The following is a 17,243-nucleotide window of genomic DNA, read 5'->3' as shown; positions in this document are numbered from 1 at the left end:
GCATGCAGCATGCAGCGGAAGTGGCGCTGCATGCTGTTGCTGTGCCGCGCATCACCGGTTTTGAGTCTAAATAATTTGTTAGTGTGCATCCTTGTGTCTGGACGGTGCTACGTGACTATGTTGCAGCGTACAGGCTTTCTACGCAGCAACGTTGCCATGTGGCACCATTTAGACACAAGGTTGTGCACTAACAAATCATTTGGGCTCTAGAACGTGCAGCGCAGCGGCGACGGCGGCGGAGGGGAATGGTGGCGGCATAGACCTTCGTCGCTGCCACGGTATTCCTGTTCTCTATGCACGTCACTTGAGTGAAAATTTACGTAAGTGATTACTTTTCACCTAGAATATCCGTAACACCTGTCATTTTTGCTCTGTGGGGCCGTGCAATTGCTTTGTTAAACAGAAATATTTGTTAAACAAGAATTTGTTGTAGCTGTCAAAGAAACAGATTGAACGCATAGGTGATTGGCTGGGACTTTATTTTCGTAATAGAGGCATTCGTTCAAAGCCATTTGACTCTACAATAAAATTACTTTTAGCATATTTTGACGCAGAGTTTTTTATACAAAACATAAGCCAATGGCTTTTAAGCAGGGCCCTTCGTTTTCAGGTAAAACTCAATATTTCCCTATATTTACACCCTGAAGATGCTTTTCTTTTTTAAATATGATAAACACATTTTTCTCTGGTATTTATAACAAAAACTTTACCATTTTCACTTTTTTTATTGGCGTTGTATAAATGTGGAGCTGATTAAAAAAACTTGTTAAAGTGCGCATGACAGAAGCAATACAAAATATATTCGAGTAATATTTTCTGAAAAATAATTAATTTTCACGAAGGCAATTTTGATAAGACGGTGCTATTCCAGACTACCGAATGCTGCTCTGATGTTGCTGTGCATTGCAAACAAAAGCTTTGATATTGAGAAAATAACTCATCAGTTAAAGGGCCGCTGAAAATAAAGTTTTTTTTAAACAGTCCGGTTGGGACGCAAATGTCAACAAATAACTTTTTTTGCGAAAAAAAATTGTTAGAGCAGTACTGAAGGCAAGAGATTTATTTGAAATTCTGCACGCAAAGTCCATGATGCAACGGAATGGTCATTCGCTAAATGAGATGGTAATTCACTCTTTCGATCCACCTCTCCTTTACGTACCCGAAATGCCGAGAGAGAAAACAAGTGGAAAGGAGGTGACTACCGACTCAATCGCGTCTTGTGCAGTCAATACTGCTTTAAAAAAACATGAGTGTCCCAACCAGACTGTTTAAAAAAAACTTTTTCTTTTCAGGGGTTCTTTAAGATATGTTTGAGACTTGAGACTGGACAGGTCTGATATCAGGACAGAAAAGCTGCACACGCAAATACTTATGTATATCAACAAGATATTTTTTTTATTTATATAATTAAGGTAGTTTGTATTCGATTATCTTCATATTAACGACTTATTCATATAAATAAAAATCCCATGTCCCAAAAACCATATATAACCCGAAAATTCTGAATTCCGTTAATAGTTTTTAGAAAAACCCGATTTCTCCCCTATTACAAGCTTAAAAAATACTGCCAATTTCCTCCCCCCCATCCACCCCACTCCCCCTCCTAAAAAATAAAAACCCGAACATTAAGTGCCCTAGTTATAAGCAGGGTTCCGGCCTTTTGGGGTCAATTTTCCAGAGAGTTTGTGGGCATTTTTTGGGGGGTTAACTTTTTTTCTATAGACTCGGTGCTTTTCGGTACTGATTTTGGCCTGTGTTGAAGAGAATAGGGCACGGACATCTAATTCCTTGACCTCCAGCGAACATGCGCGTCACCTGTATGCTTGGAGACCATCCCCGTAGAGGCAATAGAAGAAAACAAAATAAGATGTTTGGCCCCAAAGAAAGAATCAGCCTCGCTTACAGTTCAGTTAAACCTGTTTTCCGGGTCAACGCAAAAATAAAGCTGTTGATAAAAATTTCTTCCCGTGAAGCTTGGGTTTATCTCCTTCAAGGACAGCTCGAGTATGAGGTTTTTTGGTTTTCCCCGATTTTGATAAAACCGTGTCGGGGAAATTAATTTTCGGGGTTTCTCGGTATTTACCAAAAACGCGGAATTCTACTATTAAGTTACAAGGTACCACCCAGATGCCTTTTGTTTTTTATTTACGCTTGATTTCATGCTGTAAAATGAATGCACAAATTGCAGGTTGAACGCTGTTTCAAATTTTGTGAATGCAGTTGGGTTGCGGACTCAAATGCGATTGAAAAACATTGTGGTAGCGGTTTGGGTGTGGATACGAAGTCTGTGGATGAGGATCAGATGCGGATGATCCAAGCTGTTATCCGCACAAGGCTTTACATGCCATCTTACGTCATGTCACATGGTCACGTGATGCAAGGTCACATGGCTACATACTTTTCTGATGGCCATATGACCTTGTGGTGTCAGGCAATGTTATAATGTCCCGTGACATCACGTTTTCAAAAAAATACAACGACCAGATAGTTTACTTTCTTAGAACCCGGGATTGCTCCAGCCTCACAGTCAGACACCAACTGGTGCGAACACTGATGTCATCAATGCAACGTCACCATCGAGGCTACATGTAAGCATGAACACAAAAGCCTTAAAGGGCTCCTGAAAATAAAAAAAAATATGTTATTTTTAAGCAGTCTGGTTGGGACACGCGTGTCAAAAAATAAATTTGACGCAAATGTTTATTTTTTAGATCAATATTGACGGCGAGAGATTTATTTGGAATTCTGCACGCAAATTCCATGATGCCACGGGTCATTCCGGAATGACCATCTCGGTCGTGAAGACGAAGCTGATCCACCTCTCCTCCATGCGCCCGAAATGCCAAGAAAGAAAGAAAGTGGAAAGGAGGTGACTGCCAACTAAATCGCATCTCGCGCCGTCAATATTACTCTAAAAATTAACTTTTTCGAGTAAAATTAGTTTTTTTGACGCGCACGTCCCAACCACTATTTAAAAAAAAAACTTTCTTTTCAGGGCCCTTCAAGAGCTGGCCCAATAAATGCTACCCATTTAACATGGCATGCACAGTGTAATGGCGGTATCCTAAAAGTAGTTTTGTTATGAATGTTTAGTGACATACCTGACTGATAAGCTTTTGTTGCCGGTCATTGTCCTCCTGGAGCTTTTTGATCTCGTCCCTGAATTCGTGCTCCATCGACTGCATGCGCACCTTCTCTGTCTGCAGCTCTGCCTCAAGTTGCCTGCGAGCAAGAGTTACCATTAGAGCGTCTAGCCATGACCGTAGTGAGTCCACAAATGGCTGACCTAATGAGCTTCTTCTGCGTCTCAAAGGCCATCAGGAGCTCCCCATCCTCGTTCAGTCGATCCATGTTGCCACGATATGAATCAAGGGCCACCACAGATTTGAGATCTTCGCTTTGGTTGGCGAGGACCGCCCTCAGCTGGAGGCATTCCTCACGCCGACGTTCCAGTTCATCCTGAATGGACTCGTAGTGGTCTGAAAGGAAGCACACTTTACAATATGCTCAGCATAGATCAGTCTAAAAACATTCGCTCATTCAGAAAGGAAATTGGGAAAATTGCAGGATAATTATGCAATATTAATAATGTCCAATTCTACTCATAATAAGAGATTTTACAAGTAATATATCGTCAAATTTAGGTTGACTTTGCCAAAAGTGGCTCAAAATTCCAGCAGTAAAATGTTTCTTTAGCTAGGGATAATGTGGAAATAGTATCTGTGGCTACAAATTGAAAGTAGTTACTGCGAGGTTCAGTTCATATGCCAATTAAAAAAACACCTATATAGTGAACAGTTAAACTTTTGGAGTTCAATGTTCAATACCCAAAAGACATCTGGAATGTCCAGCAAAAGACTGAGAAGTGTTTCAGACCACCTGGGGACCACTACTTGGGCAATTTGAGCTTGTAAGCTGGGGATTCGAAGGACAGTGCACTTTGCCCCTAATATGCCGAGACTCCTTTTGCAGTATCAGGTTTCTGCATTATTACACAACGATCACAGTGAGGATAACTAATGCTTCTGCAAACAACGAGCAATATCAACCTAAAAAACAAAACCTTTGCACCAGAGGCAGTAAAATAGATGGCAAAAGCGATTCCCAGGGTTAGACGAAGGTCTGCCCATGCAAAGGAGCTGAAAGAAAGTTCAATATGCAAGCCGACTCACTCATCAGGTCTTTCTCCCGGCTGGTTTTGTCCTCTGTTGCCAGGGTTTTGACCATCTTTTTCACGTCCTCCTTCAACTTTGAATTTTCCATTTCGAGTTCATGCAGCTGAAAAATTATTTCGACAGTTGAGCCCAAGCCGTCGGAGCTCATGAGTAAGACAGCAAAAGAAGCTGTGCATGGGACAGCAACGACACACAGGAGCAGCCAAGCCCACCAACCCGCATCAGTTCCTTGGCAGTGGTTTCCCTCGCCTGTGTCTGCTCTTCCCTCGTTTCCAGAGCTTCTACTTTCTTTTCCAGTCGCGACCGCTCTTGTTCCACTTCATTCAGTCGCTGCTGAAGTTTCAGCACCACCGAAACATCAGGAAGACCCTGCAGAGTGTAACAAATAATTAGTTAAAGGTTCGGCAGAAGTCACATTAAATCAAATTACTAGTTAGGTCTGCACTATGAAGAAGTGAAGTGTAGAGGAAATAGTAGGGCCTATCACTCACTGAGCTGGAATTCTTGTCTTGCAATGCTGCTGTGTTCTGCTCCCAGGAAATAGTATCCAGCTTGGAGTAGAGAGGGTCCTTGTCTTTAGACCTTACTGAACCATAGCCACCGTCCTGAATAAAATGAAGTAAAAATACTTTCAGATGGGCATTATTAATCAGGAAGCTGGAGAGCGAGGAATAGATTTGACAGTCAAGTTGACCAGGGGACATGAACAAAGGAAAGTGTAGTGTCATAGACAGTTCAAAAATACAATGTCTCGCAGCAAACAAAAAATATAAATCGGAAACTTAATTTTATTATATGATAGACTACGGTTAAAGCTATGGGCTGCCAAGTCTAATCTTGAGTCATATAGAAACCATGTGGTATACATTGCTTGGGCATGCGTATCAATGCGCACGTCTCAAAGAACAGACACGCACATCTGAGCAATACATACGTAGTATCCACGCAATTTCCGATTGGTTCATAACTGAACTTGGTGGCCCGTAGCACTAACCATAATTCATTGTAGGGCTAGATGAAGATATAAAGAGCATCTCGAGACACTGCTATGATGAGTGTAAGGAGAGAAGACACTATCCAAAATCTGACATCCAATGTCAGATTTCTTTTACGCTGCAAACCACTAGAGTCTGGATCTGCACCACTACATCTATGGAAGTCACGTAATGCTAGAAAGCTCAACTGGCAATAATTCAGCATCATTTATGAAGAGGTATTGTTCAACAGCCATTGTGTGGAGCCAGCGGCAAAACAACTGCTGAAGGTGCCAGAAAGAATTTAGCTGTTCTCCAACTGGCCACCACCATAAATATAATCCTGTGCACAGCAAGCATGCTCCCGTGCCACATCCTTTTACATTTTCTTTCCTTTTACTCTATCAACAACTACAATGTCCAGGTGAAAGCTACACACAATGTAGACTGTAACATTCCTGACCTGAAGAGTTGACAGAATACCTATTCTGTCATAAAAAGCCAAGAATAAAAAAGCTAGAGCACTATGACAGACTATGTAGCTAGTACGTACTCCTCCTTTAAATTTTGTTACCTTTTAAGAACAAAACTAAGTAAAATATGCCAGTGGTTGAAACCTGCCCACCTCATCGGGCACATCGGAAGCATCGTCTCGAACAGTGTCCGCGTCGCTGCGCATGCTGGCCATGCTGAGGTTAGAAGGCGTTCGCTGGTGACCCTTGCCGAGGTTTCGAATGCGGCTGTTCTCCGACGCCAGGTTCTCACAGCGCTGCTCCAGTCGGTCCCGCTCTTTCACCAGCCGCTGATACGCCGAGCGCTCCTCATCAAACTCAGCCAGCAGCCGCTGCCGCTCACTCTCCAGCTTCTGCTTGAGGAGCTCTGAGGTGCAAAGAAAGTACAAACTTTTCATACTCCAATCACTAGTTTCTTTTAATGTTGAGGGCTGTCCATAAACCTGCACTCAACTCTCTGAAGAAAAAGGGGAGGGGGAGTCAGTGGCAGAGCATTTTAATGCACCATAGCATGGATGCGCAGAGCATAAGGTTGTGCTGCAGAGCCCAGGTACCTTGGGTTTAATCCCCAACCCTGCCTGTTTCGATCTAGATGAGCGCCGTACCGGAGTGCGGTAGTGCATCACCACTGCACTATGCAGATTAAAAACATTAAGCTCGCAGTGGTACGGCGCTCGCTACATTTCTCATCTACGGCGGAGACACAATGGCACCCGGTGGGGCATACTAACTTCTCACTGTCTTAACATACAACACCATTATACTAATTTGAAGAAGGACAATTGTCGAAAGTGCAGCCAGAGGCGATACGAGTTGCTACATGAAATTGCATGACCAGAGATGTTTACATGCTTCACAGTGTGCTTCGCTCACACCCACACAGTGAGTTAGAGGCGAGCCACCTAACAGAGGAGCACCTGGCAGCCTGGAACTCCCACAATGCTAAGTTCGGTGCAGTGCCTCGAGGGGCACTGGATCCTCTTCAGCTGCCTACTCTCTCAAAGCCACTAACATTGTCTGCAGCTGCAGTCACATTGCTCTACGTCACGCAGGTAATTCCGTCATCATGTTTGCTGCAGACATGATGACGGAATTACCTGCGGACATGTCTCGAGCATGTTTCAAGCATGTTTGCTTCGTGTATGCTTTGAACATGTCTGCATTCAGTTTCTGAGACCAACATGACAGTCATACATACAGTGTCTGCAAGCTGTCTCTTGTACAATGTATTAGCAGTGTGACCACAGCTTTAGGCTGTACCATGGAGGCAATGGAGCTACAAGGACATTGGGCAATACTGGACGGACACCAACTTTTGAAGTAATCTAAAAGAACTACGAACTACTCGCAAGAAATGTAGCGAAAACTACTTTGGTTCACTACCTTCGAGCAAAGTTAGTTGCAATTTCTTCTGTAATGGCATCAAATAAACAAGCAACTTCTCCGAGATGAAAAAGAACCTACCGTATTCTTATTGAAAAAGAGGAAAAATGCTACTTTCATTCGTGGTTTAAAGAAATAACATCATACACTATATTTTATTAAGTGGTCAATATTGGCAGTGTTCCGAAATTTACTCAATCTTATTCCAAAGTAAGGGTTTTGTACCACTGCGTTCGAAAACCCACCCGCATTAAGCACCGCTCTGTGTTATCATGCGACACGGCCTGCCGGAGTGACTCAGATCTAGTTGGGTAAGATTTGGAACACAGCTGTAGTGTTCAATGTTTGCCTGTTTATAACTGTATTGGTTATTATACAAGTTTGGGCTGAATAGTTAAGAATAAGTTGCAACCGTATGCATTTTTTTCTTTCACTCAGTTTTTCTTGATTTGTAAGCAATTAGCCTCTCTCAATCTGTATACTTTGTATGTATGAAATTTGTTTTGTGGCTATCTGGCACTGTGCATATTGATTAAAACTAGATTATTTGTGTTTTTTTTTCTGTTGAGCTATTTTCTATTTTTTAATTTGTGTTGCTATGAACAAAGGTGCTAGGGCTTGATTAGGTAAAATCTGTTTATATCTTCCTTCCCCATTCGTAACATAGGAGTCTAAAAAAAGGTTAAATATTACGACACAAGAAGCCTCAATTCGATGCGTTGACAGTAACCTTTTATATGGTTGAGACTGACATGAGAAGTTCATTGCGGTCACACTCAGCACAAGGACTTGGAACCTGGCTATTGTTAGCAATCGGCTGTTCGGAATCTTTCTATGCATTCTTTCTTAAGCACAGCGATTTATATGACTCTAAATGGTCAAAGATGTACTAATGTTATTCAAATTTCACAACCTCATTGCCACTCAAGCAAGGCATATGCACGCACAAACAGAAACATTGTGCAGACTATACAACGAAATCATCCAAAACAAAACTTTTTTACAAAAAAAAGTGACCGCATCTCCACGCGGTTAATGATGTTGATTGGGGAGAAGCTCTGGTGGTGCTTGTCTGCGTAGGCGCTAAGCCGCAGCATGCCGAGCCTTTCGTTCGTTTGCATCCATGTCAGAAAGAGAATGTGTGGTATGGAACGTGGTTATATACGCATTTGACTGCAGCGCCCTCTCGTCTATAAACGTTGAGCCAATGCATGCAAAGTTTAACGCGATTATATACGCATTTGACCGCAGCGCCCTCTCCTGTATAGACGTTGAGCGGCTACATGCAACGTTTCATCCATGACATCCCCAGCTCTTGAGTTACTACCACATCTCAGAGCCCCCTACTCGTCCCGCAGTCGTGACCGAGTGGTTAAGGCGATGGACTAGAAATCCATTGGGGTCTCCCCAAACAGGTTTGAATCTTGCCGACTGCGCAAACATTTTTTTTTTTTTTTTTTTACACGAGCATGTGAGTTTACGAGCACGAGCAAGAATGATGTGAGCACGGACGCCGGACGGACAAGGCTAGACCCTAAGGAGTTTCGCCCCTAAAAGTAGATATTTTCAAAACAGTCTGAAACCAAACCACGGACGTTTCTTCACCATCCTTAACTAGCAAAAGATGTCACTTTCCAGGGAGGAAACCGCATTGGCATTCTAAAATCTATTCTGACCATTCTTCCCTGCTGAACCACACAGCTGAGCCCTCCACCATGACGCTGATGACTATAATTATAGCACAGCTTTAAAGAACAAAAGGCTGCATGCAGATGACAAACTCACCTTGTGCACTCTCCTGATTTGCTTTAATAGCCTTATTCATTTCTTCAAGATCTTCTTTGAGCTTGGCCTTATCTTTGTCTGCTGCTTCCACTTTCTGCAAAAGTGGAAGTGGACGTGGAGTATAGAATTATAGGGTTTACAGAATTGTTTGTTATCACCAGACAGCCCCAGTGCAGCTTTCAAACTGCATGTAGCCACAAAAGAATTTGATTTTGAATAGAAGAGTGTGAGGATGTGAATATCTGCAGAACTTCTGAAAAAGGTGTCGGCACAAATTGAAGCAAAAGGAATGGGATGAAGGAGCTGCAGCGTAAGTTTGCAAACAATGTGGGCCAGTGTGCCCCATATGTACGGACTATGTACGCACCAGGCACAGACTAATTTAAAGAAAAACATTTTTCTCCCCAAGATTAGCCTCTGGGTATGGACTATTGATCACTATCACCTCATGTTTTTCAATGTCTTTGAAGGCTTCGTCTTTAGATTTACCAGGCGATGTGAATATCCATTCACTAGAGACGGGTGGTGAGCGAACCTGCTGCCACATCTTCCAGCTCTACCTGCTAGGTACCGTCGATCTCGCTGGAGTTGCCAATTTGTAGTTCCGAAAATATGATACATTGAGTACCATGGGAACCAGTATTTTCCTGCAGGCCATTACTTGAAAACAACAATTTGAAAAGAAAAGCAAATTTTAATATTAAATAACAAAAAACAAAAAAAAACAAAAACACCTGCAGTTTTTGTTGTAGAATTCTATGAGTAGAATTCAGAGTTTATTTCCCATGAAATTTGGAGGATGTTTTTTGGAGTTTACTTTTCACTAAAAATTTGGGGTTTATAAAACTTTATTTTCATTAGATTTTACTTTTTTTGAAATTCACAGTTTGTTTTACAGTGTTTTTGAATTTTTCCCAATTCAGAAACAAAATAATTGAAGTCCGGGTACCATGACCTGAGGGAACCTTGGAGAGCTAAAAGGCAAACGCCTTTCGTCAGTAGTTCAGAGATTTTCTAGGAAATTGAAGTCACCCTGTGCTCTTATAAAGTTCATTTCTGAAACACAATTTTTTTTTGCTCTTTATTTTGTCGTTGTGACGTTCAAATTCCAAGTTTTTCGGATACATCCGAATTGAAAAAAAATTGGTGTTCTTTAAGTGCCTCTTACGATTTTTCTTATTTATCCAAAAACAAAACCCTACTTAGGAGTGGCCCAACTGAAAATTCTATTTTTATGAGCTATGTGGCCCCAAAAAATTGGATAGTAGGAATACCCAGAGGGAACCCCAATGCATGGCTTTCACTGCCGTCACATCAGCTGCCGTTGTTTGTGGCCTTGCTGCTGAGTGCCTACCTATTGCAGCACACACTGTGCCCCACCGAATTTGTTTCCCTCAACCAGAACAAGTAAGAAGAGCCACCAGCACGGTCTGGTGACGTCACGTGCAAGCCATGTGCAGAAATGTACAGGCCCCGGGGGGGTGGCTCACCTCACTCAAGAAGCTGTTCTTGGCAACCAGCTCCGCTTTTTCAGCGAGAACATGCCTCATTTCCGCCTGGAGGGAGGCCAGCGTTTCCTCCAGGAGAGTAATTTTGTTGTTGGAAAGCTTCAGGTTATTCTCGGCATTCTTTGCCAGTTCCATTTTCACCGAGAGACTGCGCAAGTCCTCTTCTTGAGCCTTGAAGGTCTTGTTTTCCTTAACCTGCATCAAACACACAAGGCCAATTTTAATTCAGCCTCCTACACACTAGGCATGGTATCCAGCAGCATCACCACAAAATATGTCCAGAGTGTGGCATCTGTATTGAAAGCCATCTGAGAGGGGGAAGACAAAAGTATGTCTTTTGAATAGTTAACTGGTTATACATGAAAGGTTTAGCCATTTCTTTATTTGTTTTGCAGGCTCAGCACTTAGGGGCAGAGATAAAAGAGTGATGATTGACAGAGTCTTCATCCCCTAATATATAGCAGCTCAAGATATTGTACATTGTGCCTTGAAAAGTATAAACCATTAAATCTAAAAAAAAAACTTACATATGCAGCAATTGCAAAATAGAAACGTACAAAATCGTTGCTACTGTTACTAAAAAGTCTCCTCAATCAAGCAGATGATTAGTTTTGGGACTGGTAGACCCTTTTTCATTTGCTAAAATTAATAAAAACTTAATATGGTTCATTTTTACTGTGTTTTCTAGCAAACTCTCATGTCCCTAGGCTTTCAAAATACTACACTGACATGTGTATACTGTATGAAGGTGCATTTTCGAGCGAAGAAAGAAAGGATGATGTTCGAGAGAAACAGAAAATATGCGGGACCGCCAAGTTTCCACTGCTACCCAATAGATGGCGCCAGTGTGTCCTCTCGTCGTAAGATATTAAAAGGCACCCGGTCTTAAAGGGGCACTGACACCCCAAAGGTCGTATTTATTTTTATTGTCTAAATCGATGCAAGTTGCAGTCATAGACACACAAAAAAAAACGCATTGCGAAAAAAAATTTTCTTGCGCCGCGCCTTTTTATTTTTGGCGTTTGATTTTCCCGCCTCTCGCCTCCTCGCTTCTTTTGATCGGTGACGTCAAAAATCAGGAAATTTAGAAGCTTTGTAGGCGACATCTCTATAACATTTAATAACGGCAATCATAAAACATGTTTTTTAACGCAATTGCGAACGCACTACGGCCCTTCTTTTTGAAATACCAAAAATCGGGAGTTCGTTGTGGTGCCGTCTCCTGGATTTGTATCCTCATTCGGAAAACAGGCGACACCGCTCAAAACCGGTCCGCCGCAACGCCGCCGCTCACTCCTTTCCTCCTCGCTTTGGGTCGCCATGGCAACGCAGGGAGTGGTGAAAGAAGGTCGACTCTCAGGTCTCCGCGATTTTTGACGTCAAGGCACCGGCGCCGATCGCGCGGGAACTTCGAATTCGGCATTTGGAAATTGTTTTTTTACTTCACGAATACTGAATTCCCAAATTTCAAATTTTGAGGGTAATGTCCCGGCATCGTTTTCAATCGTTTCGGATAATAAAAAAAAATATGATTTTGATGTGTCAGTGCCCCTTTAAGAAGTCGCAAGTGTGTGAACGGGCCTTAAGGCTTTCACCTTAAAAATGATGTAAGCGACAAATGAGGGTATTGGAAGAACACTGACCAGCTCTTCAATTTTCTGCTGGAGTGAGATGATCTTTTTCTCCAGGCCCTTGTTGAGCTTCTTGACGTGCTCCACTGACTTGGCCTCAATCTTGAGTTTGCGCAGCTCCTTCTTGGCCAGCCAGCGGCGCACCGAGGACTGGCACACCACTACTGAGCACACGTCACGCTCGTACTTCCGCCTGGCCAGCCAGCAACGCACATTCTTCTGCAATGTGCACAACCACACAAAACGTTTTACCATACTAGAGCAAGTATAGCGAGAGAACTAAAAACAGCAAAAAATGAGCACAAGAACAAGTAGAAGACACAGACAAAAACAGTGCCAACTATATGGTTTCTGCTACATTGGTCAGACCAAGCGCTGTATCTATGACCGTTCGACCAAATATGGACGGTGTGTTCAAAATAAGGTCCCGTATTTGGAGGTTCCAAAGCATGTACAAGATAGTAACAATTGGGTCCCTTTGTGGAATTTGACATCTGTAATTTCAACAAAAGACAATGACCACAAATGTCTGCTAAAAGAGTCAATTTTGATAGGAAACCATGAAAATGCAGTAAATAAGCCCTCCCTTTGTTTGGAAGCCGAGTGCAAAAAAATCCCTTGACCTCTAACTTCTGTGTGAAAAAATATCTGTAGCAAATTTTTTTTATTTTTTTTTTCTGTTAAAGATTAAGTTTTTGTGTACATGTACCTATATTCTTTACAAAGCAGAGCTTTAAAGGAATACTTCAACGAAATTTTAAATATACCTGTTGAGTTAAAGCAATAGGTTGAATACGATCCACAATATCCATAAATGACAATTGCACGTTTGTAGTTTGAGCCTGATGGCTGTATTTTTCGTTATAAGTGGCCCACTCTGGCAAACGCTCGGAGAGCAGCCAGCGAAGAGCACGTCACATCTGGTGCAATCACGGTGCAGTTTGTCCCAGGATAAGCGAAGCTGCGGTGAGGCTGATGTCATCAGGATGCCATAGCCGTTCCGGCCACCGAAGCAGTCGAAGCACGCCAGCCATCGGGCCATTACCACTAACCACAAATTTGCTTTTGTGTGAATTTTGAATGAGAGAAAGAATAGTGACGTCTGGGACACACAAAAAAGAGTCCCGTTGAGTGGGGAGTTCCTCCCTCCCCTCTCATGTGCTGGCTGTAGAGCTGTCGGGATGACGTCAGGTTCAAAGCATGTGTAGTTCTAGGCGAAACAGTTATCACTACCTGTCAAGGTTCCTAGACGGGCATTACAAACGAGGCTTTAACGACATTCCCCAGGTGCTCTTCGCTAATTGTTTAATTTGTTTTAAAATTCCTTTCTGTGTCATTTTTAACAAGATATTGGTATGCTTGATGGGATACTGCTCCTTTGAACATGTATAGACCAAGAAATACCGGTAAGTGCCGAAATTTTGTTATAGTATCCCTATAACGTCAATTCTTTTGTATGTGTTTGTTTAGACTGTGAACTATTGGTTGGAAAGCTTCACCGTCTTTTTGACCTCAAACTGACATACAGTTTGTGTTTGTATCACGTGTTTTGTCCTTGAGAGTGTCATTTCTGGTTGGTTTTTTTGCTTTTTGGTTTTACCTTTTCCGCCTTTCTAGTTCGGAATATATATAAATAGATTCTGTGGCAATAAAATTTCAGCTGTGTTTGAGACTTCTTCTGTCTTCTTGTCGTTTTTTTTTCTATCATCCCTACAGTCTCGAGTAATTCTAGAATTACGAACTTACACCAGCTCACTTGCGCCCTCATGTTTTGTGCTAACAACTGTCGTTTTCTTTCAGAACAAACAATATTGACACAAAAGAAGAAAGAACAAAACTACACAGAGTATTTTTTCATCACAGTCAGTCAGTCAGTGAAAGTCAGCAAGAGAAAAACTAGATAACAGAAAGAATAAAACAGAGAGGTCGAAACATAAACAAGTACTCGTCTGCGTTTTGCACTTTCTATGTTTTATTCTTTCTGTTATCTAGTATACTTTACCAACACGCTCGTTAGGAACATAAAGAAAAACTATACAGGGCATTTTTTCCATCACAGTCACACTCACAACCAGGGTCACAGTCACAGTCAGAGAGAGAAAAATATATACAGGGCATTTTCCATCACAGTCACAGTAACAGTTCGGGTCACAGTCACATAAATGTGCCAGTCTGATTCAAAAGAGAATTTATCAGAAAGGGTAATCGATTCTACACTGACACAAATGCCAGGTTCCTAATGTCTAATGAAAAAAGCCTCGTGAATTTCTCTAGCGGTCTTATTGTGATGTTTGGCTAGTATTTCAATATTATTTAACTGCAGAGTACAGCCACATCTTTTACAATGTACAGGAAGATGTCCCTATCCAGCGCTCCATAAAGAAAATGAGTGCTCACGAGCCCAAGCATTTACACATCTGCTTGTCTGTCCTTCATATATCTTTCCACAGGAAAGAGGGGTTTTGTAAACTACACCGATTGCAAACAACATATTTACAATAGTGCTTTACCTCACATAACTCATGTTTTGTCCTTTTTCAATTGCGGAGCATAAGTGATGTAGCTTTGATGGTGCGGAGAAGACTACCGGTGCATCAAACTTATTTGCAACCTTGTTAATCCTGAGAGAAATAATATGTACAAATGAAAAAAGGTAGGTCAAGGAAAGTCCTAAAGATTTTCGGAAGGGACTCCAACATCAAGACTTCGGCACATCTCGCAGTACATTGTAATAGGTGTGGGTGTACTTCACAGTCAAATAATATTAAGATACTGGCCAAACATCACAATAAGACAGCTAGAGAAATCATTCGGCTTCTTTTATTAGACATTATGGACCTCACATTTGTGTCTGTGTGGAATTGATTGCCCTTTCTGATGGTGAATTTTCTCTTATTAATCGGACTGACACATTTATGCGACTCCGACTGACGGAAAAAAGTTCTGTATATTTTTTTTTCTCTTTCTAACTGTGACTGTGACACTAATGTTTGTGACTGTGATGGAAAAATGTACTGCAGTTCTTTTTCTCTTTCTTTCTGGCTGTGATTGACTCTGACTGTGATGAAAAAAATGCCCTGTAGTTTTTCTCTCTCCTTTTATGTCAATCTATTTTGTTTTGAAAGAAAATGAGTCGTTAGGTAGTGCCGTTTGTCTGTGTCTTCTACTTGTCCTTGTGTTCATTTTCGAGCTGCTTTTACTTCTCTGATCATGCACCGACTCACCCATCTTCACAACTTACTGCACGCATGGCGATTTCAAGTACAGCAGCACATACGCTAATAATCTCAGCAAGTGGAAAGTGCCAATATCTCTTTTTTTGGAGTCACAAAACTGTTATGGGAAGGACTAAATGGCCCAGAAATTATCTGCAAATCAAATATTTGCATGTGATGATTTCTTTGAATGCTCAGTAAACCTGTCCTTAAAGGTGCACTAAAGACGTTTCTGAGATTGTCTGTTCTTGGTGATAACTCATTCTACGAGACCTTAGGATACCAGAACGCAAAAGAAAAAATGCTCGTGGAATGTCTATTTCTCTAGTAAAAATGGGATCAAAGTTCGTGCCACGCCCATTTGTGAGCAGAAAAATCTAGAGCACAGAATTCACTGGAGGCACTGGTGGCGTGACGACGGGCGCGCGTCAGCCAATCACAAGCAAGGATGCCAGCAGAGGAGGCGCCGCCGGCACCTCCACTGGAGTCAGTTTCAGATTTTTCCGCTTAGAAAGGGGCGTGGCACAAACTTGGATCACATTTAGTGGGGAAATAGACGTCACACGAGCATAATTTTTCAATTTCTGGGATGCTAAGATCCCATAGAGTGAGTTATCACCAAGAACAGACGAGCTCACAAACGTCTCTAGGGGTAGTCGGGCATCCTTTACGTGACCTATAATTTGCCTCAAAACAATACTTTTTTTGCAAATTTATTAATTTTATTTTTTAATGCTCACCCTTTCTCTTAAATTTAGTCTACTAGACTTTAAGGAGTGAAAAAGTGACACAGTGGGAGGCAGGGGTTCACTCACTGAGCAGTAGAACTTGTTTCCAACTGATCACAAGAAGTATGATAGCATTAAATGAATGCTCTGGAAGCTCGCTCCATTCCTTATGCAGTAGCATGAAACATGGCACATTGTTTTTTAGACTGCCTGCTCGACTTCCAGCAATGTCACGACACCGAAAAAAAACGCGGGTTTATCTAAATGTTGGTTTGGGCATTCCTTTCATTTGCAGATTTAACAATACATATTTTGAATTTAGAGATACTAAATAGCATGCTAGAGAGTTAAAAGCTGGTATTCAGCAAGTATAGTTAGCTTGGGTAGCTAAAAAAATGGTCAAAGTACCCTTTTATAGTGACACTGAACTCCCTAAGATATTTCTTAAGTGTAGGGATAAGACAGGTATATCACAAAATATACCAAACCCCACCCCCCCTCAAAAAAAGAATAAATAAATAAAAAGCTTGAAAAATATTTGTTTAGTTAACTATTTGTGCTGTGAGGCTCATTATGATATAGGAATGATTCCTAAACATGCTTGTATTTCTGGGTTGATGCCTTGAAATAAAAGCATGCTTTAAAATTGCTCCCAACTCTAAATGTGTCTGTCAACACTAAAAAAATCCAGAAAGCTTTGTTTTGTTTTTTTTCGAGGAAAAGCTTTATGTTGTGACCTAAGTGATCATCCCAAGACTTAAAAAAATATTAAAAGCAAAAATTTATTGCACACACAGCTTAACCCTGTAGTGTTACTAATTCGGAACAATTTTCAGCAAGAAAAGAACCATCGCTGCTTTTTCTATATCCCAGTTACTGTCTCATTTTAGCCTCACCAATTTCCTAAATTCAAAACCACAACTGCCATTGAAGTCACAAGTGGAGATGACTGGAGGTATGAGCATCAATTCCCTTAGGGGACAGTTGCACTGTAAAGGTCAAGTGCCACAGGGTCAAAAGAGGGAAAGGCAAACCTGAATGACGATCGAAGCTGCGTGGCGACGAAGCTCCATGAAGCGCAGCCGGGCGTACATTCCCCGAATGCGACACTGGAGGTGTAACACCAGCAGCCGGAGGTGTTGGTAGTGCTTCCTCGCCAGGAAGCCCCGCACTGACTTCTGGATGGTGGTCGCTGCCTTGGTGCAGCGCAGGAAGTGGGCATGCCTTTGGGCCAAGGGGACAAAGACGGGAGCTACCGTTATACAAACCAGGAAGCCAAACCCTAACAGCCACATAAAGTAGCACAGAAGACAATGTTAGGCCTGGTTCACG

The 17,243-nt window shown here is 41.9% G+C and overlaps 1 protein-coding gene across 1 annotated transcript in view; it reads right to left on the bottom strand.

Moving 5' to 3' along the window:
* Window positions 1-17,243, bottom strand: part of LOC8035700 (unconventional myosin-Va) — an 81,307-nt gene that overhangs the window by 22,972 nt on the left and 41,092 nt on the right. The window contains exons 18-27 of the mRNA XM_029988006.3: window positions 16,946-17,135; window positions 11,981-12,187; window positions 10,320-10,532; window positions 8,830-8,923; window positions 5,775-6,028; window positions 4,667-4,780; window positions 4,392-4,544; window positions 4,173-4,278; window positions 3,287-3,479; window positions 3,102-3,222 (exon numbers count right to left, since the gene is read on the bottom strand). Coding sequence (XP_029843866.2) covers window positions 3,102-3,222; window positions 3,287-3,479; window positions 4,173-4,278; window positions 4,392-4,544; window positions 4,667-4,780; window positions 5,775-6,028; window positions 8,830-8,923; window positions 10,320-10,532; window positions 11,981-12,187; window positions 16,946-17,135 — 1,645 coding nt within the window. The remainder of the gene's footprint in view (window positions 1-3,101; window positions 3,223-3,286; window positions 3,480-4,172; window positions 4,279-4,391; window positions 4,545-4,666; window positions 4,781-5,774; window positions 6,029-8,829; window positions 8,924-10,319; window positions 10,533-11,980; window positions 12,188-16,945; window positions 17,136-17,243) is intronic.

The sequence above is a fragment of the Ixodes scapularis genome, unplaced genomic scaffold, assembly GCF_016920785.2.
Source record: "Ixodes scapularis isolate PalLabHiFi unplaced genomic scaffold, ASM1692078v2 PGA_scaffold0__279_contigs__length_252992795, whole genome shotgun sequence".
Classification (NCBI taxonomy): domain Eukaryota; kingdom Metazoa; phylum Arthropoda; class Arachnida; order Ixodida; family Ixodidae; genus Ixodes; species Ixodes scapularis.
The sequence above is the reverse complement of the archived record's forward strand: the minus strand, read 5'-3'. Positions and strand labels throughout refer to the sequence as shown.